Source organism: Nestor notabilis, unplaced genomic scaffold (genome assembly GCF_000696875.1).
Source record: "Nestor notabilis isolate BGI_N333 unplaced genomic scaffold, ASM69687v1 scaffold4086, whole genome shotgun sequence".
Taxonomy (NCBI): Eukaryota; Metazoa; Chordata; class Aves; order Psittaciformes; family Psittacidae; genus Nestor; species Nestor notabilis.
In genome coordinates, this window is record NW_009934096.1 from 40542 (window position 1) to 62416 (window position 21875).

The following is a 21875-nucleotide window of genomic DNA, read 5'->3' on the forward strand; positions in this document are numbered from 1 at the left end:
ATATACTGGAGAGAAGCTGGCAAGAAGCACGAAGATGTCTTATCACTTACGGGCTAAAGCACAAGCAAGAAATCTGCATTGTGTTTGACCACAAGTAGAGGAGGGGGGGAAGCCTTGATAACCTGAGGATACTAATTTCCTTGCATATTTGGGAATTAAGAATTTTTTGATGAAACTGTTAGAACTTTAAAAAATATTAGTTTTAGGTAATCTTTTAAAAAGCAGCTAAAACCAAAAGTTCATCTTAAGAAGTTGTGGGTGAAGGAAAGGCGAGACATGATTAATGACTGTCCTGACAGAAGGAACTATGTTACAGACGATAAGTGAAACTTTTATCCTGTGAAGGAGAAGATAATAAATTGAATATCACAGCAGGAAAAAATAAGAATTCATGCTGGAGTGGGAAATTGCAGTGGCCTCTCAATTATTAGTGCTGGATTACAGCATAGGCTGGTTGATGAAATAGATTTTACTAGTGGTAAGTAATAAATCTCATGATAATGAAAACATGGGATTCTGAAGATCATCATTAACCATACAATATAGCTTTACATGACAGAGTCATTGCGTACTTCTGAATGTGAAAATCAGCCGCATAAATCTACTATTTGATTTCCACTTTAAAAAGCCCTATAAATGCAAATATGATGCAGGCACATATTGGCATTTATAACACTTCACTCAAGGTTGTACTGACATTGCTATTCTCCAGCTTTATTTTCCAAAACACGCATCTCAGTAGCACTTGGAAGCTTGCAGGTTTTGCACAGTGTGCACTCTAAGACCATTCACCTTCATCCGGCAAACCTCTGACCTTGCAGAAAACAATTTCTGTCTCTCCTCCTAAGCATCCAACATACACAGCTAAGTCTATTCTCACTTAGCACACACATATTTACTTTTACAGTGCCAAACCAGGCAGTGACACCATTTCCATTACCTGGTTGCAAACATCGCTCTCAAGGATGAGAAGGTTGCTGCATCTTCCTTCAAAGCCTTTAATTCATTCCGTAGTTTGGTCATGGTTTCAGTCACCATTGCTTTTTCATTTTCATATTTATTCTTCAAATTGGCTAGTGCCACTTCAGCTGTCTGAAAACACAAACAATGATATACGCTTATGAGACAGATAGCTCTCCAAGGTAAGATACCTACAGCTAAAATGCCATGCTTGATTTTACTTTTGATTGCCTTCATTCACACAGCAAAAGAAGTTAGATCTGAGCTTCATTGCACTGCACCCTTTAATGTCTTCTTTTAAGTTGTGCTCCATGACACTAGGAAAGGAGAAAGCAGTTGGAAGGACAAAGCCAATTTCTATGCACTGGCAACAACTCAACACCTTAAATGTCTCTGCAAAACTGTGCAGATGTATGTTAAGGGCTCAGGCAAGTAAATTACTACAGCTTAAGGAGCTGCTACAGTGTCATTTGAGATGCAATAAACCACCAGGTGTATCCCCTGACCATGTTGCAAACAGGATGCATGGCACATGAGACTCGGCCTCTGTAGCTAAGATGTGAACTAATGTGTTTCACTTCATGCATCCTGCCAGCTGAGGCTTTCCTTGGGCAAGGTGACTGCCAGGACCTGACAGCTTGCTTTTATGTCTCAGCACAGGCAATGGCTACTGTTGTGCAAACCAGCATTATTTTTGCAGTTTTAACCACTACAAAAAAAGAATTAAAAAGGTGTAAAATACAATTTTTACTTAACAGGAAAGAAACGTTTTCTATCATTTTTTCTGCTTTGTCCTTTATTTTTTCAATTTCACCCTTCAAATTTTTTCAGTTTACTGCCCTACTGCTTTTTATAGTTACATTTGTCTTATTTTTTCAGGATTTGAACCTTCTGCTTTACCTATGAAATTTAGCATAATTTTGAAGTTATTCAAAATACATAGGTTTACAGAGGCTTTATACCTACTGTTGCTATGAGACATTTAAAATTATTGCTATTGAATGAGATGAAGAAAAAAATGTTCCTTTACATTTACTCAGAGAGAGTTATGGTTCGTTTTTTTACTTCATTTAGTGCATAATAAGCTGCAGCATTTCATACAAGCAATCAATTTCCCCTGTTGATCTTGTAGATTCTTGAGCCACCACCAGCGGAGAGAAATGTAGAAGAACATTAGTTTAAAGCAATCAGCAAGGGGATGTGACAAAAGATGGTAATGATCAAACAGCTGGAAACCTATTTTAAACTCAGTTTTCTCAAACTCAGTACATTTCCCACCAACAATGTCTCTTAACATATTAGCATCTCCTACTAAAATACACCTCTACTCATTCGTGTCTGGGGAAAGCAGCACAGTTAGAAAAGGCAGCATTCAAAAACTTTATTTTATTTTTTTTTTAATTGTACACTCACCAATACTATTTTCTCTGCTTTCACACTAGTTAACATTGCGACCAGAGATTTTTAAAAGTCACTGGTAACTACCTATCATTTTAAATACATGGTTTCTTCCACAACAAATTCTAAATCATCAGCAATGCATGTTAAAAAATTCAACTACTTAGGGATATATTCAAATAAATGCAGCTTTTCTCAACCTTGTTGACACATGCTTTAATATAGTGTAGGATGGTAGACACCATCTTATGCCTTGGCAGGATAAAGCAGAAACTGTCAGCTTTCTATCTGTTTTCATCCATGAGCAAAATTGCGCACTCTTAAATTAATACGGAAAAGAAGGATTAACTTTATTTAATAAAACAGCTTTTTTTATGAAGGGAAATCTAGGAGATGGTGCAACAGAAGACAAATTTCTATTTAACAGATATGATTAAATCGGATTTATTTAAGAATTTTCAGGTCAGTAATAAGGTTGAAGTAATTTACGAGAGCAGAGGTGCCCTCTATAGCTCAAATTGAGTTCTGCTTTGCCTCCAAGCAGGAATTCAGATGTCTTTGGTTCTTAGGGGAAATACAGCCCCATGTCCCTTTACCTGTCATACCTCATCTTCGAATACAGAATTCATGTAAAGCTTTTCTCTTGTTTAGGAATGAAACTGAGTTAAAGATATGTGTCACTTAATGCTAGACATAAAATGAAAAAAAAAAAAAATCATTAAAATGTTTCAGCAGTGGGATTACACATCCCATGCAAACCCAATAATTTATACATCACTGAAACCTCACAATGATCAGACAGATCATTGTGATCCCTGGTTTTCAGTCTAGATGTCAGGATAAATTAAATGGACACATAATAATACTACAGGATAAAAAATAACTTAGAAATATAATTTACTTATTGAATAGAGGTAACAGAAGAAGGACTGTGTCAAATCTTCATACCTTTTTTTTCTTCCTGAAAGATTTTTCCATATAGAAATCTATGCATAAATTGCAAAATGTATTGGAAGTGCCTGGTGCCTCTTCACACACGAGAAAAGCTTTTGAATATACCCCTTCGCAGGCTGTCAAGGGTCTCCCTCCTGAAAGTCTCCCAAGTGTAGAATGAATGGGCACAAGTGCTCTACTAGAGAAGCAAAACTAACAAAAACGTATTTTTAATAGGCAAGATAAATGGAGAAGCAGGCCAGGGAAGCTTCTGTTGGAAACTTGCAACCAGGGCCAGCAGAGCTGCAGTGCATTGCTTTAGGGTGTGGCAAAGCACGCTCCAGAGGTCCTTGTACAAGCCAGTGAGCATCAGATAGTGCGGGTGCTCTGGTTACCTATAGCTTATCAGTTTAGGACCTGGATGCTGTCTGAAGCTGATTGCTGTTGGACTCCTCAGCTCAGAGGCTGCCATTTCACAATGCAGCTAAATCAATCTATATTGGCTAGCTGCCACCAAAAGTATAATTACCCAGCCTATCTTCATCCCTACACTTTGCACACTAGGTGGTTTTCTTCTATGCTTACTGTGAGCCAGTTTGGGGAGCCTGAAGATGCAGACAAATTGCCAGAAGCACTCTGAATCCAGAATGTGTAATGGGGAGTGGGGCCAAGGGAGAAGGTACCTCTCTGATCCTTACAGAAGAGGTGTTTGATTAATCCAGCTGTCCAAAGGTTGCCACCTTAATCTTGAAATCTGTGGACAAATCTCATTTTCTATATATATTTACATTCTAAGATGACTGAGTCTCCCATTTAATTTACATTAGCTGTGTGAGAAGTAGACCAAGAAAAGAAACTGTTGTTGAAAGAATATGAAGTCCTACAAGTGGCAAGTGCTTTATTTTTTCAACAAGAAAGCACAAAACTAGCCTGTTATTTTAGTGCAGAAATCATACATAATACTGGACTTTCCACCCAGCCTCACTTTCCCAGCAGAAATTCTACTGTGATCTGTCTACATAATACCAGCGCATTTATATATAGATGAGATACTGTATGTCTGGGTTTATGAAATTATTTTTTCTGAAGGACTTTCATGGGTACCTCAGTTATGGGAGCTGAAGACAACATAGTTACTGTCAATCCAGATGTGAACGTCTTGCTGACTCAACTCCTTCCCAACAAACTATTGAACTATGAGAACAACTGATCATTTTTCAGTCAGACCTTCAGGATATTAAATTACCCTCATAGGCAGCTTTGCGTTCTGTATGTTATTAGAAATTAAAATCACAACCATTATTGATCTGGTCCTAATATAATTAATTTGATATTACTTTACAATTTATGCTACTTGTTAATGCTAACACTACTTCGGTTTGCTCTACAAAACTTGTGCTGACACAGTAATTATGGCTATAAATAAATGGGTACATAAATCAAGACAAAGTAAGCAAACAAGCTAGCCAGATCTATGTGCCTTGATATCTTGAGCAATTGATTTCATAATCCATTTTCCTGGGCTTAGGTTTGCAGCGTCTTGAGTATATCTTGCTCTCTTTTTTGTGTTAGTTTTGTCTAGTCAACTTGCAGCCCAGCCTAACACTAAAATGCTTATTTGAAAATATTACTGGTGGTCACCAGATAGCACCAGACAGCTTCCCTGGTTAAGGTTGTGATTTCACTACTTAAGTACAGCACAAAATACCAGACATTGGGGCCTGCTGCTGGTCTTCCCACCAAATCTGAATGGCAAGATGCTCTAGGAAGGCCAGGTCTTGCCATTTTTACAGTGCACTTGTTTGTGCTTATCTTGCTTTCCCATACTACTCCAACAAAAAAATCATTACTTAAAGCATCTCTGGAGTTCTAACAGGTGTTTTGAAATGGTATTGCCAAAAAGCACTATGAGATTTGATGTGGCCTCTCTGGAGGCTGAGGACGGGCCAGGGCATCCAGCCCCCCACCATCTGCAGACTTCCCTCTTGAAGGGGCCTTCCACAGCTCTCTCCTGCTACTGTGGGCACCAGCAGTGTCTTACTGTGCTATGTAAGGCATGAAAATACATAGTTTCATACTAATGTCAGCTTCATTAAGGCTTGGAAAAGTTGGGGTTTTTTAAATAAAAATTAAAACAAAAAAATCAAAAAATCAAAGTTCTAGCTATTGTGGTTCTTAACAAATGTGAAAAACTGAGCCAGATGTCCTCTGTAGGCTCATCTACACTGAAACCCACAGGGAAAAACACCCCCAGCCTATAGCTGCATAAATATTATTCTTAAGGGGAAGAACTCATCTTGACTCCTGTTTTTTGAAAATGAGATGTGCTTTGGGTGCTGGGATACATCCATCACTTGAGACTGGCAGTACTGCTACTGCATTATAAAAATCACCCACCTCGCCCTGTAACTTTAAATGTCTCCATCCCTTTTTACACTATTATGTCTTTTAACTTGAAAGTTTAAGGATGTTGTTACTTGGTTTGCATGAGCAGTATTGAAAGATTCTATACCCAGTTATACACTACCAATATCTATGCTGCTTATCCAGTAAATAAAATTTTAGTTAATAGCACCTCCTTACTCAGCAAATCTATCTCCTCCATTTCAGTGAACACACTTTAGGATGATGCTTTATTTCTGACACCAATAAAAGAGCAAGACTGAGCTAGATTCTCTGGTAGTATCAGAAAATAAATGATAGCTCTATGCTAATGGAAAAAATCTTTAATCTGGAATCTAAACCCACATGCTTCAATTACATCTTAATTACATTTTAATTACACAGAAAATCCACATATAATTGCTCAGAGCTATTATTGCTTAGCTGGAGATGGTATTTAATTACTTGAATTAATATTTAACATGTGTTGTACTGGAAGGGGAAAATGCTATAAAAGACTCAGCATATATTGAAATACTGCTGCAATTTAAAAATCCCCAGTACTCTAGAAATGCAGTTAGAGATCCAACAATCAATTAAACATGAAACTGTAGCTTCAGACTACTTGACTATTGGGAATTTTAACACTGAAATCCCATCACTTCATCAGCTAATAGTATCCCAAGCTGTTAACCAGGATTCATGCCCCCATGTGGTGATCACTGCACTGGTTTTAGATGAGAAAATTCCCAGGAAATCTGGAATAACTCCGCTGCTGCAGCCTTTAGCATTCAGATTTAATTCTGGGCATAAGGAAATCCACCAAAACAAATAAAACTATTTGCATGCTTAAATTTAAGTGTTTGCAGACCTGAAATCTAATGTATACAAAGGGCTTGGGAGTATGTACTATGCAAAAAAAAACCCTGAGAGTACTCTTGAAAAACATACCATTATATGGTCCTCTTTTGGCATTTGATATAAAATGTGGTAATTCTCAGCTAATTTGCATTGGTGAAAGATAAAAAATGAAGTGGTTTCATGATAATTTTTTTTAATGTGAAATTTTTCAAAAATAATTTGATATGTTTTATTCTGCTAAAAATAACCTTATAATGAATTCTTCTCAAAATAAAAAATTGCTGTTATTGTTTCAGTCAGCTTTGTTGTGTAGTGATGTTTTTGTTTGTCTTGAAAAAAACCCAAAACTGATTTTATTTCTTAAGGGATTAAAAACATGACAGTGGCAGGAGAAATTATTTACATCTAAAGAGAAAAATGATTTTAGAAAAACTCCAACCACCTGTAATGCAAACAGCCTTTGACCTGCTATCTTACCAAACAAACACCCAGCTTCTGTACGGTCCAAAGCCACTGGTCACACTCTTACATCTTTCTGAAGCACACTTTAGGTCTTGTGACATTTATTTTTAATCCCTTTAAATTTTCTGGGGGCCATTCAAGTATTGCAGCCTGTGGAATACTATCAAGAGCCAAGAAGAATACAATGGGTTGTTCACACCATCAGCTCCACTAAATCCCACTTGTTCTGGTCTAGGTAGTCCCCCCTACACTTGCCCTCCCCACTGCTCCAGCAGTACCTGTCCTGGTGAGGGGTCAGGACACCCATGAGAGCCTCTCCATCCACACTCCAGTTTGTTTTCCAATGCTGGCAATCTTACAACTTCGCAGTAACAGTAGCAACATACCTGTGAATCAGGCTGGGTGGTAGCAGATACCTTCCTGTCCCTTGCTTTTCTCTCACACCACAGGAAAGGCTCTTCTGCTTGTGCCCTTGGAAATGGTGAGTGCAGAGAAAAGCAGAGCTTATAAGCTTAAAAAGGAGATAGAGAAAGAAGAAAGGTCTGCCCTCACCATGATTGAGTGAGAGGCTAAATAACCTGTGAGTAAAATCTGTTCTCTGAAATACTCCTGGGAAAACTTCTAAGTGACCTGTATAAATAGAAGACTTTCCTGACTGACTGCTTTATTAGCACTTTACCTGCTTGTTGGCTTTCAGCACTGCTCTCAGGGTTGCAATCTGCTCCCGCTTTGTACTCAGGAGTGATTTCAGTTTCAGTATCTCTTCCATTAAGGCCTCCTTGTCTTTATCGATCATGGGCGCCAGCTCCCGAGCTGCAGCACGCTGGCGCGACAGCTGCAGTGACCGATCGACAGCCTTCTGCAAGTGCTTGATTTGGTCCCTTATTATGGCATTGAGGTTGTAGATGTTCATCGGCTCTTTGCGGATGTCACTGGTATCGGAGACAGGGGAGGAAGGAGGGGCTGTGATGACAGGAGAAATAGTAGGTGTTTTTGTCGGGCTCTGTTCCTTGCCAGGCTCCGTGGCCTCTTTTGTCACCTGCTCAGTTGGGGTCCTGGCTTCTACAGGTGATGCCACCCCCCTTCTGGCAAGCCGTGGGGAAAGAAGACCTCGAGGGTCATCTGGTCCTTTCAGGCTCCCACTGCGGGTGACTCTGCTTTGCCTGTAATAGTCCAACATGACCCTGTTCGGTGTCTCGTTGTTGCACAGGCAGACATGATGGTAGAGCTGAGCCAGCTCCTCACTAAATGTCACCAGCTCATCCTGGGCAGTGTTGAGGGTATTATGGTTTTCATTTGCTATGCTTGTCATCCTTTGCAACTCCTTTTCCATGTGGATCATTTTTTCCTGGCTTTCCTTGGTTGACTTCTCCAGGCTTGTCACCTGCTCGTCATACGTCTGGATTCTGCTTTCATACTTAGCCTTCTCTTCAGTGTAGTTTTCCACATGCTTATTATATTTCTCCTTTAAGGCTTTGATTTCTGCTTTGAGGTCTATCACCTCAGTAACAGCTACTTTGTATTTACATTCAAGGATCTCCAAGCCATTGATGTCCACTTCATAGTCATGTGCTTCCTCGCCGGGTTCTCGGCCCTTCTCACAGTCAAAATCAGCTTTCAGCTCCTTGTTGCTCTGCAGCCCCCTCATGGCATTGACATGCTCTGTGAGCCTGTGGACTCGCTCATGTTGCTCAGTCAGGGCTCCCTTGGTGTGCTCCAGCTGCGTCTGAGACTCCTGCAGGTTGGCCAGAAGAATAGCCTTCTCTCTCTCCACCTGCAACAGAGTCAAAGTAAGAGACCCAGGATTTTGTCCTACCTGTGCAAAACACCAAACTCTGCAATCACATCCATCTCTCCACTCCCCCACTCTACTTATGCAACTTGAGGACATCCAAGAGATTTCAGCCATATACACCTAAACCATAAAACTGAAGCAGAGAGAGATGTGTGTAACTGTCACAGGGTTATGAAGTCCCAGCCTCTGCTTTAATTTGAGCTAGAGTGAGGATACAGGATTTATTAGGACATATGTTCCCGAACGCGTGAACTCCACCACTGTCAGCTACTGGTATATACACATTTCTTATTGGAATTTGAATTTATATTTACCATGAACAGCTCTACCAATCCTTCACAATATTTATTGTATCTTTGGGCTGTTGCAAACTTGCATTAAGGCTTGATTACTGATTGCAAATACAGTAAACAAGTGGCTGTGTAGATTTCCACAGTTTAGATTAGATAATCTAAATGTGTGGGAATGTAACACAGAGCAGGAGACTGAGCACATGCAACTTCCAGGACTCCCCATGCTTAGCACTTCGATGTAAGCAAAATCCATCTTCTAAGGACATGGCAGAAAAAGCAGGATTTCTGGTACAAATAACAAACTACTGATTCTGACCTAGTAAATTCCTTTCTGAATACCCACAGAGAAATGTGGATGTTGAACAGCAGGAGAGGTCATGAAGGACTCATCCAGAAATTTAAATGCACAGCATCTTGAAGCAAGGGAACAAGACAAAATTTGATCTGCTCAGGTATTTGCTACTCGACACCCCTGAAAGACCCATTTTAAGTGTAATGCTCCAACTTTTCTTCTGTGCTTTATTTCAGTTCTGAGTTGTGAATTGGGACACAGAGGAAGGCACATGGAGATGGGATCCTTCTTACTTTTGCAATAGGACCCTGAGCCTACCAGGTTTACTGCTCTTTTTCTCCCACGGTTGCAGTATCTCAGCCCTGTGTTTACACATGCAGCAAAAATGACATGCTCCACATCCCCTTTATGTGGCTGAATTACTAATTCTGAGAATTCAAAGCTTTCACTTCTGAAAAAACACTGAAAAAAACCCACCAAAACCCAAACAACAGGTAATATCTGGAAAACAGTCAAATCAGCCACCATGAATCTACTGAAGGAAAAGAGAAGCCTTTTAGAGGCAGAGAGGGTATTACTCCCATCTCACAAAACGTTCCAAGCAGTGCTTCAGACTCCTATTTTCATGTAACAAGGCTTTTGAGCAGTGGCTGCTGCTCAGAAGTATTAAGGCACTAAAGCATATGATAATCCTCTGGTTTTACAGACAGGCTTTCAAAACACTACCTCTATTAGAGCCTGCAATCAACTGCAGGCAGAAACTGTAAAAATAAAAATAGAAGTCATGTTAAAAAAAATCTAAAAAAATCAGCCTAGTTTTCTTGCATACAGAGGCCTGATGGCTTAAAAATTTAAAAAAAAAAAAAAAAAAAAACAGAGCCAAACCTCATCATTATTTTATGATCCAAGAAAAGTCTGTCTCCTCAGATCTAAGGTGCTCCATTTTAGGCACTACATAGTCTGCACTGAAGAGGACAGCCAAGTACCACAGGTTTATTGGTACCTTTCTCCATTTGACATTATTCCCCTCTTGCTGCCCCCATCTGCCTCCCACCCTCGTTGCTGCTTATGCCCCACATCAGACCATTCTTGCTAAGAAAATCCAAAATAGGGTAACCTTCCCCTGTGATGAGAGCATTTTCTTAAAAGGTGACCACTTTCCACAGACCTCTTGGTCAGACCTGTCCTGGGGAGCCTCTTCATTAGCTTTCCGCTTTTTTTTCCACTGAGCAGTCTGCCCCAGGTCTGCTCTCCCCAGAAACTTCCACCTGAACTCTAGTTGTTACCACCTGGTATAGCTGGCTTAGATGTTAATTACATTAAGCTCATCAGCTAATGAAGGTGTTTATTCCCTCAGGCTGGTGAGCTACGTCTGTGCCTGAAAAAAGATCTGAGTTTTGATTAATTTAAAGGATTGTCTCACCTTAACTGCAGTAGACTGCACTAGTGTAAAAATAAATGTAGAACTTACAACCAGAAAGCCTTTCCTTTGAGAAAACAACTCAGTGTTTCTGTGTCCACTTAAATGAATCAGACAGAATTGATCCTACTGGATTACTGATCTCAGCTGTCACAATCCATCACGAAGGAAAACTATAACAGAGTTAATTGGAATCTTTATGACAATTTCTCTAGTGAACATAAATATGTTCTGGAAATAAATACTTCTTTTAAATAGAAAGGATTCTTTCCAGAGAAAACATGCAACTTTTAAAACCCATATATCACCTTGGACAGTAGGTAAAATAAAATACATAGATCTCCTAAATTTTACTCATTGGGGTCCAGTAATTATGGATTAAGGTAATCTGCTTCTGCTTAAAGTTATACATATATGTTCCTACTTCCAAAAGGAAAAAAAACAAAACAAAACCAAAGCTCCAACGCAGTTCTAAGCACACCTTCTGCATACTAATGAATCTGTTGTTTCTAAGTATGTTAATTATATTTGTCATTCTAGACAATACTATACTCACTTCATAGAATCATAGAATAGTTAGGGTTGGAAAGGACCTTAAGATCATCTACTTCCAACCCCCCTGCCATGAGCAGGGACACCACACACTAGATTATGTCCACCCACAGAAAACTTCTGGGAATTGCAGTTACGTTTCAGTCCAGTTGGTGGGGTACTTTTGACATTGAAATGAACAGCTGCAGTTAGGATCTTTATCATCTTAAAATTAAAATAAAAGCAACTCAAAAGTAGCTGTACCTATTTTGCGATGCGCACTTCCCTTCAAAGATTTCAGTTTGAAGATATTTCCTTCCCAATTTGCTCTACAGTTTGCAACTTTGGGAACTAATTTTAACATTGCTAAACTTTGCTAGATTTATCCATTATGTATCATATTTGTCAGAGAGTACCCAACAGCTGGAGAAGCATCAGAAACTGGGCTGCATGATTTTTTTTTCCCTTCTTTTTAAGAGCACTTAATCTCCAAATATGATGTTGGCCTCAGGAATAGGGAAAGCATCACCATGGAAGGAAGAGAGGAGTCTTAGGCTTTAAAGATGAGATAGAGAATTCTTTCCACTGGACAACAAACATGAAGGAAGAACAGAAAGCCTTGAGCTTTTCCAATAAAATCTTGAAATACAAGAATTTTCAGCAAGACATTTTTTACCTAGTGGATTTAAAAGACGGAAAGGGAACAGTTATAGTTAAATCTTTCCTAGGGACCAGCACAGATCATGGATCAGCAGCATCCTAAAGCTGCAGAAGGAATTATATCTGTCATACTAACTGTTTTAATGAAGGTTTCTTTTTGAGATTGAGAAGTGAAAAAATTTGCCACAGAGGTGCAAAATGGCAGGTCTGATGTTTTCTTCTCTCAAAAAAAAAAAAGGAGCCTGCTCTCCTATAAACATCAAAATAGTTCCCAAGAAAGGGTCTGATCCTACAGCAACTCTGTCATAGTACAGCCTCTTCAGAAAAAACACAAGGAACACATAGCAAATATTGAGATTTGCCTGAATGAACACAACATGGCAAAGACACTGTAGGGGAGAAAAAAATCCAATTTTGCTGAAGAATTACATTTTGTCAGCTCGGACCTGATTAAATCTCACATCTATGATGAAAATTTTTGAAGGAATTTTTCACATTTAATTTGTGTGACCAAGGTGAGCTAATGCAACTTGATAGAAAAGTTGATCACGTCTTGATAAAAGTGATAATAATACTTGATAAAAAGTACACATAAGCATTTTGCAGTAAGCCTTTTCAGTATCTAAAGAAATCAAGTTTCCAGTTAGGTCTAGTCTTTCCTTTTAAACCATAAACCTTTTAACCTTTAAACCACCAAGCAATAGGGGTGATTATTGGCATGAGGGTGCCGGGACCGTACACCAAAAAATGTTGTGACCAAATAATGGTTATACTTATTTTCTAGAGTCCTTCTAGGGTCCTAAGTTCATGGCTTGTGACTGGCAGAAGTCTCTGCCTCTTTGTTTCAGAGATGTAAAATTAGTAAGGTTTTAAGTCAGAGATGATGAAAACAGTTGCAGTATCTTTCAAGTAGAAGCTTCTGGTTGATCAAGGTCAATATCTAGTTTCATAAAATCTAGACAAAATATACTCCAAAAAATCTTCTTTTCATTTCTAAGCAGCTTTCACTCTAAAATTTATATTGCATAAACTTCATTGTAAATTATGGTTGAAAATGTTTACACTGTACATTAAAAGGTGAACACGTCAAAGCGCTTCTTCTGAAGCTGTGCTTTTTTTTTAATTTTTAACATTCTATTTCTGAATGAAATAAAAAGCTGCACGTAATACATATGTGTGTATGTTATATATAAAAGTGTACACATACATACACATGCATTTTTTTCATATATCCCTACATACTATTTATGTACTAACACTGGAAAATTTTGACAGAATTTTTCACATAAATAAAATTATATATTTCAAGCTTTCCCACTTAAATTACGTATGTCTTGCATCAAAGTTACTCATGCAAAGCACTAGATGTCATCAGTGTTTGCAATGTCACTCTTCAGATCTAAACTTCCCATGGTGAGGTTAGCAATGAAGTAAATAAACAATTACCTCTTCAGCAGATACAGGACAGACCACATAGGGATTTATTGGTCTCTAGCAAGCACTGAAAATTGGGTTTGCTCTACTTTACTTCCAAATTATCTTTTACATTTGAAGCAGAAAAGGATTTACATTTACTGTCTTTGGAAGAGATACTTTTTGGAAGCCTGCAGCTAGAACATGCTGGATGTTTACTTGATGGTGCCAAAACCTTTCAAGCTCTTGTGGCAGAGAAGATGCTCAACAGCTTGGGCAGCGGGACCCTTTTCTCTGTGTGGCACTGTACCCCTTCTAAGATGACATAAGCATTGGGGTTGGCAGCTTGAGATTTTTATCTGGCTTGCATCCCAGGCTCCTATTCTGGTCATGCCTGGGCTGGATGAATAGAGAAAAAGGCTCGCTGTATGGTCCCCAAGGCACCCACCCCCTGCAGTGCGTGCATCCACCAGGACTATCAGCGTGGACAGGGGCACTCTGTGGTATCTCATATGCCACACGCTCTCCAAGTACACGGTTATTAAGAGGAGCACTCCTCTCCTTTTGCTCTCTCTTGATGGTACGCCAAACCTTGTTCAAACTGAATATAATGGCAAAACCTCCTTGTGACTAGCAAGGGAGTATAATCAAGTCTGTCTCTATTTTTGTTTGCTTTTTTCCAGATGGCTTTGGTCACACTGAAGAGTACTTCACTTGCAATTTCAGGAACATTTCCCATTATCAAAGCAAGAAACAAAGAAGCTAACCATCTGCAACCACAGCAACCAGGTTCCCTTCTCCTCTTTGCACTAAACATCTGCTTAGTTCACACTGACTTTTTGCAGAGAGACACCCTGTTTCCTGGGGATATTACTGGCAAAATCTGGATATGAAGAAACACCAAAGCAGAAGTCTGAGAACAGGACATATGTGGTCAAGAACATCACTGGGGGAAACCATTGGTACTAAGGTTCATAGGACGTGTGTCTAAACACCTTCAGGACATTGAATTCAGCTCTTACCTGCATAAGTTGCTGCTTCAGTTTCTGTATTTCTGATATGTTGAGTTCACTGAAGAGATCAGAGACGGGGTGCAGAGATTCTCCTTTCCTACTCGTGGGGGTTCGGTAGTCACCATTGAGTTTCACGAGAGGCCCATGGATATGTCCATTCATTTTGTCGTCGTTGTTGGGCTCGCCCCCATCCTCTGCAAACTTCAATCCATCTACTGATATATTAATATGGTTATTATACATACTATCATTGAGGTTGATATACTGGGATAGTTCCTTTCTCAGATTGTTCTTTTGCTCTCTTTCATTTTTTAAAGTTTCCAGAGCTTCCTCCAGCTGATGCTCAGCAATCTCCTTCAGCCTGATGGCATCTTCTAGCTGACTATTAAGCAACACTGTTTCCTCCTCAAATCGTTTAATCTCATGCTTTAAGCCTTCATATTCAACCTGAATTAGACAAGACAGAGAACATTCATAATACTAAAACTTGAGTCATGAAAACCTGCCATTTATCAGCCTGACTGAAACAGGCGTTAGAGAAGCTACAGTTTGAAATACCAGACATTGCCCACAGCTGCAAAGACCTGGCTGCACAGAAAATGTAAGTGGAGCTCACCGTGTTAAATACTCCACTGCTCACTTTTTCAGCATGTGAGAATCAAGAAATATAACACCTTCTACTGAGTAACTTAGGAGGATAAACAATGTATTTAATGGAAAGAAGGTTGTTTAGTTGCAGATGTCCTGGTAACCATAGATTTATTATTAATTGCCATAAGCAATGTTGGTATATCATCATCTGTATAGATCTCAGGTTAGTATAGTCTGATTTATTAATTGCAAGCATTCTGTAGATGACTTTGTATCTAAATTCTTACCAGTTGTAAAGTTATTCAGGCACAGACACTCTCAAGTATCTTGGTGTCTGAGTAGTTTTCAAAAATGTGGATGGAAGAAACAGAAATGGTAGAAAAGCCCCAGCTCTCTGTGTCAGATAAGAATCTCTATTATTCAAGAAGCATTCAATTTTAAAATTAAATAGCAAACTATTCATACAATCACTTAAAACTTTAAGAAGCCCCAAATTGTTAGAGATTTTTAAACTACCAGAAGAATGTAGTAAACAGCTCATTCAGCCACTCAGTGTTTGAACTGCATGTAGGGATGCCATTCTGGAGCACCTGGCAACCTATTGCTCCAACAGCAATGCCTCAAGTGTGTCCCAGTGACTTGGTGCAGTCTCACCAGGCTTGGAGGGACTCCATGCTCCTTATCCTCAGATGGCAGGCTCCCTACCCTACACTGAGATGCAGTATTTTATAGAGGTATTTATGGGCATTGTGAGACGAGAAGAACAACCTCTCTCTTCAAAGGCAGCTCCTACATTTATGCAGTCCTCTCTATTGCACCTAACAAGAAGCAAAGCCTAGGAAAATGAAGTCTAGCTTGAAACCAGTTGGTCTTTTTTTTTTGTTTGTAAAGGTCCATGTCCATGCTTGATCAAATCTCCTGGTAAAAATTATCACACTTTGATATTTTAGTTTAATCACGTTACTTGTCTATTTTTCATTTCTAAATGAAAAAAAAATAAAAAAATCCCAGTATCAGGGGAAATAATTTAATAGCTTGGTGAAAAAGGAATACTGAATTTTCATGCTTCCAAGAATAAAAAACCTTTTTGCAGTTGAGGCTTTTATAATTCAAATGCATTATTATGCATTACTACCTGCAATTTTAGTCTAGAATATTTTTTGACATATATATGTCATATATGTAGATATATATGTGCCATACATAGATATTTTCTGACATTTTTTGACATGTATAGATATTCAAACAAACTATAATAAGGTTCTGGTGAAAATAGAAATATCCACCATTCCTATTGGAGTAAAATATTTATCAACCTGTCAAAAGTCTTGTACTCATAAACCTTAGGAAAGGTACTGGGAGTTTTTGAGTAGAAAAAGAAAATCCATGAGATTTTAAAATCTGCACTTAGAAACTTGATATCTTTTCTGACTGGAGGGACAAGTCCATCCGAAAAATTATAAAAGCCAACCAAGTAGCATGTTCATAACTTAAGGACGTTAGAAGAAAACAAACAAGCAAAAAAACAAGCAACTACCAAACAAAACCAATCCCTTTTTAATTTTAAATCCATATGAAAACCCAAGATCTATATTATCTGTATGGTTACCATCTCAGATTCTTGTTTACAAAAGCTACAAAAAAAACCCCCAACCCAGATAATGACAGTTTTACACTAAAAATTGTAACATATGGATTTGCAAATTAAAGTCTAAAATAAAATGTATAAAAAAGTATAAAAAGTATAAAATGCTCTCAAAATTTTATCTTTAGATCAAAGTTGTTTTAGGAATCACAGGCGCATGAATATGTGATGCAAAAGGACTGATTTTTAAAGCCATTCAAAATATGGCAGTGCTTTTTGTCTCCACAGGCTGCTGGCATTTGGTTTCATTAAGAATAAAATATTACAATGAAATGTAAACACTTGCAAACAGATTTTCTTTTTGGGGAAACTAGGATAGTCCATAAAGGGGTCTTTAATTTGCTGATAGTGTGAAAATGCCTCCTATGAGGTTGGCAAGGAAAAAACCCATTTCTCAAAGGAGGCATTTGCTGGCTTGGTAGATAACTCTGACACAAAGATATCTGTTATAAATTCAGTTTCAGGAGTGTGAAACTGTAGGTATCTTCATAAATCAGGAAACAATGTACCGGATTCTACTGCCTGCTTATTCTCTGGGGCACAGCTCTGTTGTTTTAAATATTTCAACTGCACTTGTGCTAGAGCAGTGAAATAGCAGTAAAAGGTGGCTGAAGTAGTACTGCACATACCTGCAGGAATAAGGCAGCTTTGTTACCAGGCTGCCACTAGAAACTGTGACAGTCTTGGTCATTTGATAAAATCCCTGAACCAGGCAGTAGGTTAGGACAGAAACCAGGGGCTACAATTTAGTGCTGTTACCATCTGCATGCAGTTAAGGAAATGGTGTTATGAAATGCCATGTTATGCTGGTCTGGGCAGTGTCTAAAAGGCAGAAAGTGTTACATCATCCAGCGTGGATACTTAAATATTGATCATGGCAAGTTAACTCTTCTGACATGGGAACAAATCTCTTTGTTCAATTTAAAGGATAACTGTGTTCTTGATTGCTTCCTTTATGGTAGATATGTATCTCCAGCAGCAAAAGAAACTGGGCTTTTATAAGGGGAAGAGAACAGACCCCATGACTGCTTGTAGCTGGTGCTGCTGTTTATGGTGCTTCCTCTGGATGCACTCTGCTCTGCAGTGAGGATTACAGTGTGTTGGTTTGCCATCAGCTATGTATTGCTGTAATGAGGAAAACAAAAGAAAAACTAGGAATATCTGACATCCCTTCACCTATTTTTGAAGCTTGCTAAACTTGTGTATTAGCATGGCTGGGAAGAGAGCAACACTGGTACAGGAAAACCTGAGGAGTGAGGGAAAGAAAAAAAAAAAGAGAACAAGGAGATTATTTCCTCTTTTCTCCACTTCAGAAGAGGAAACGACGAGCAGGAAACCACGAGGAAACAGAGAGTTGAACTCTGCCACTGAGCACCAAGTTCAGCGTGCAGGGAGGAAGGACACGAAAAGCAGGAAGTAAAAGGATGCAATTCTATCTATTTTAATAATTCCTCTGTTTCTACAGAGTTTTGCAACAAAATATTCCACCAGAATTTTCCTAAAACTGAGGTAAGGGCCTCCCCATACATCAAAAATGGCCAACAACACTGTTTCGGAATAAGCGTTCATCAAAAACCCAACTGAAAATATACATACAAAGAAACTTCTTATCAAAGTGGTCTATGGGATCACACTATGGAAATTGGAGAAAATGGTGTCATTTTCCAGCATAGTGCCTTGAATCTTTTGATGCTTACTTGATTCTGTTTCAGTGTGGACACCAGTTTCTGTAAAGTGATGTTTTCTTCTTCAAGCTCAGTGTAGTCCTGTAGGAGTCTTGCCTCTCGAAACTTGTACTCTCGAATTTCATCTTTCATTCGTATCCTCTGTAGTTCTACCATTTCATTATTCTAGTGAAAGAAAATGCAAGTACATTACCATCCATGCACAGCCACTTTAATGATGAACACTGCCTTCAGAAAAGGCCATACAAAAAATTAATTCTCAAATAGAAACGATTTAACAGTGCAAATCAATACAGGGTCACCTTTTAATCTGAGGCCAAGCAGTAATTTCAGGTGTGTGCTGGCAATGCAGAAATAAGAAAATCTGATAAGGAAGCATGATTAAATCAATTTCAATATTAGACGCATACTGAAACATAAAACCTGGCAAGGCTTTATCATCTCATTAGTTTTATCGGTTTATGATGTAGTTGTATTTAAATAAGATTATCACCTGTTTTCCACAAAAGGGTGCTTTCTATATTCATACAGAAAATCAATGACTAACGGCATCTGTTCTGTAATGACATCTGTTACTGAGCAAGGTGCACTCACTTGTTTGAGGAATTAGAGGAGCACACAGGTAAGTGAGGGGTACCTGCAAGGCAGACTCATCAAATACTTGGCAAATGCATTGCTGTGCTGAGCAGGATTATACCCGCAAGTCTGAGAACACGCAAGGTCCACTTTAATTTTTCCCATTAGCACATACAGTTCCCAGACAGCCTTCTGAGAGAGGTTATGAGGGATCAGTTTCACCAAAAACTGCTTCCACCAGATTCCAGTTCTGAGCTTGACATCAAGGGTCAGGTTATACTGAAAAGACTCTGCTGGCATAACCCTGATGTAAAATGCATTACGGGAATATGGAGTTAACACGCAGCTGGACAAGAACGGTGACCAAGATGGCCCCCTCTCTGCTTTGAAGAGAATCTGCATTTGCCTGATTAGTAGGAATAGGCATGATCGGTCACATCTTCTTGCCTGCAGGAGGAACCTGAGCATTGCCACAGCAGCTGGTGGAAGGAAGCATTACTGCAACCTTAATGATGGGGCAGAGCCTCCTCACTGCTGGGGTGTCAGAAAGAGCATGCCTGGGTTGAGTAAGGAGCTTCTGTAAAAGATTCCAGTTTGGAGGAAGGGCAGCCACTGGCCTGATAGCTACCTGGAAAAGTCAAATGTTCAAGAAATCATTACAGCAGAAACTGTAAGCAGGGAGCTCTACATAGATCCATCTGTACAACTCGTCCTCTGGTATGTAATGGATAAAACCCAACATTTTGAATTGAGGATAAACAGAACTTTACTTAGCACCTACGTTAAATAAACGCTTGTAAAATAACATTGCAAAGTATGGAAAAAAAAATAGGTTGCTGTAAGATTTACAAAAGCACTTTTTAAAACAAAGCTTTTTTGAAGAAAAATAAACACCATCACTCTCCTCCTGGCACCTAATTAAGAAGAAATACAGAAATTACTTCATTTCTTAAGTGAAGGCAACTGAAAAGATCCTTGGTGGCAGAAGAGTCACAAAGCACTACATAAAAGTAACTGCACAAATATTCCTGCATCCATCACTGCCTAATAAACCTCTGAGTGTACTGTAAGAATGGCACCACAGATAATTCAAAGTAAAGGCATTTCATACCTCAGGCTGACTTTATATGCTTTGTTTCTGTCAGCATGTTATAGCTGCGGTGGTTATTTACACCTGCTAAGTGGGGGTACATGTGCAAGTCTGTGTCAGTACATGGACAACACCAAACGCATGACTCTGCTATGTCAAATATAATTAAGCTGCTCTGCAACTTTCACTGTGTTTGGAGGATGATCATGCAGGGAACAAATATCAACCAGCTGACATCCATCCAATGCTGATAGAAGCCCTGGGAGCACGAGGCTGCATGGAGGAGTTCTGCCCGCTTAGCTCTCGGCCTGGCTGCAAGCGAGTCTTCCAAGTGTCTTACTGGGGTGAGCTCAGCACCATCATGCAGAATAGGCAGCTGCTGAGGGTCAGCTCATGGTTGGAACTGGATCTGACATCAACACTGCTTATTGAGAGGAAGGCCTCTCTGAAACGGAGAAATAAGAAACATGGCCATAGATGGAGGACCTGAGCAAATAGTTTTTACAGAATCCTGGTATATTATTTTCCTGACAGAGTACAAGGTGTGTTACTTTAAAAAAGCCTTGACAATTAACTCTGTATGGTCAGAGTACTCTTTTGTCTTTCTTATTGCAAGCAGCAACAGAAAACATGAGCTATCACCATTTCTTTATGAAGAGAAAAACCACATCCTTCACTACTTTTATCTGCTGCTTCTACATAATCTTGGAGGTATAAACAGAAATACTTATAGTGCTCCTCCTCTTACACACAGAGAAACTATTTCTGCAGAGCAACCTCTATTTGTCATTACTCATGGCATTTGGTCAAGAAAGAAAGTACGAAAAGGGAAGCAGAAGCCAGATGCATCCTGTCTGCCATGCCAACTGCCTGCTGTGCTCCAGGCTGAGGCCTTCGCCGTAAGCAGTCCCACTGCTCTGCCACAGGGGCAAAACAAACTCAGCACATTACAGAACGCAGTATCACCTTTTCAAAGTAATGTAAAATGCGTGTTTTGTCTCTGCAAACACCCTGGCATTATTCTCCATGCACCCTGAACCCTCCTCCTATTTGTGAGCACCTGCATGATGCTGGGAAATGTCCAGCTGCAAACTGCCCTACTGCTTTCACTGCTTGCTATGGAAATTGGTGCTTCCATGTTACAGGGCAAAAGCCTGGTGTTATCAAGGCTTATGAGAGAATAGCCACAGGACAAGCAAGAGAACTACTCTGTCTTCCCTCGTATGAGATCTCTAGGCATTTTGTGGAAGTGAACTAGTCTTCAAACTATTAAACACAAGGCAAAAGGAGCCTGTCAGCAGGGCAGTTATCTATATGAGCCACTAGAGGACAATGTAACCTAAATTATTAGTAAAATAATTCGTAATTAAACTTAACTGGTAATCAAGCACTGAACATTAAACTTGCAGAATAGAGAAGTTGAGCCAGATGCTTTTACAAGGGCACTGCCTCAAGACATTTTTTATTTAGAGAGGATTCCCCTATGAACTACTGGATCTGTAAAAACCAAATTAATCCAAGAGGTGGAGCTAATGATACATGAGCAATGTCTTAATGGCTCATAATTATTTCCAATCCCAGTCACCAGCTGAATATGGTGCAATGGTTTTAATGGATCAGTGCCAAAGAAGAAGGAAAAGGCCTTTCTGTGAAACTATAGAAAACAACAGTATCCTTGTCAGCACTGCATCTCATTATATGTGAGCACTAATTATGGAAGATGTCAGTTACACAGCAAATCTAATGAACCTACATAGAACAGACCATAAGAAACAAAAAACAGAAGGCTCAGTTGAGGTAAAGTCTGTTTAGGTCACCTATCCACTTAGATATATTTTCAGACTTGCTATATATGAAAAGTGAAAGATGGGTCCA

General features: G+C 39.2%; 1 protein-coding gene across 1 annotated transcript in view; it reads right to left on the minus strand.

Annotated features, from left to right (window-relative positions):
* The window catches only part of BICD1 (bicaudal D homolog 1 (Drosophila)), an 81680-nt gene that overhangs the window by 23949 nt on the left and 35856 nt on the right, over positions 1–21875 (minus strand). The window contains exons 3-6 of the mRNA XM_010017150.1: positions 18347–18499; positions 14423–14860; positions 7676–8770; positions 941–1092 (exon numbers count right to left, since the gene is read on the minus strand). Coding sequence (XP_010015452.1) covers positions 941–1092; positions 7676–8770; positions 14423–14860; positions 18347–18499 — 1838 coding nt within the window. The remainder of the gene's footprint in view (positions 1–940; positions 1093–7675; positions 8771–14422; positions 14861–18346; positions 18500–21875) is intronic.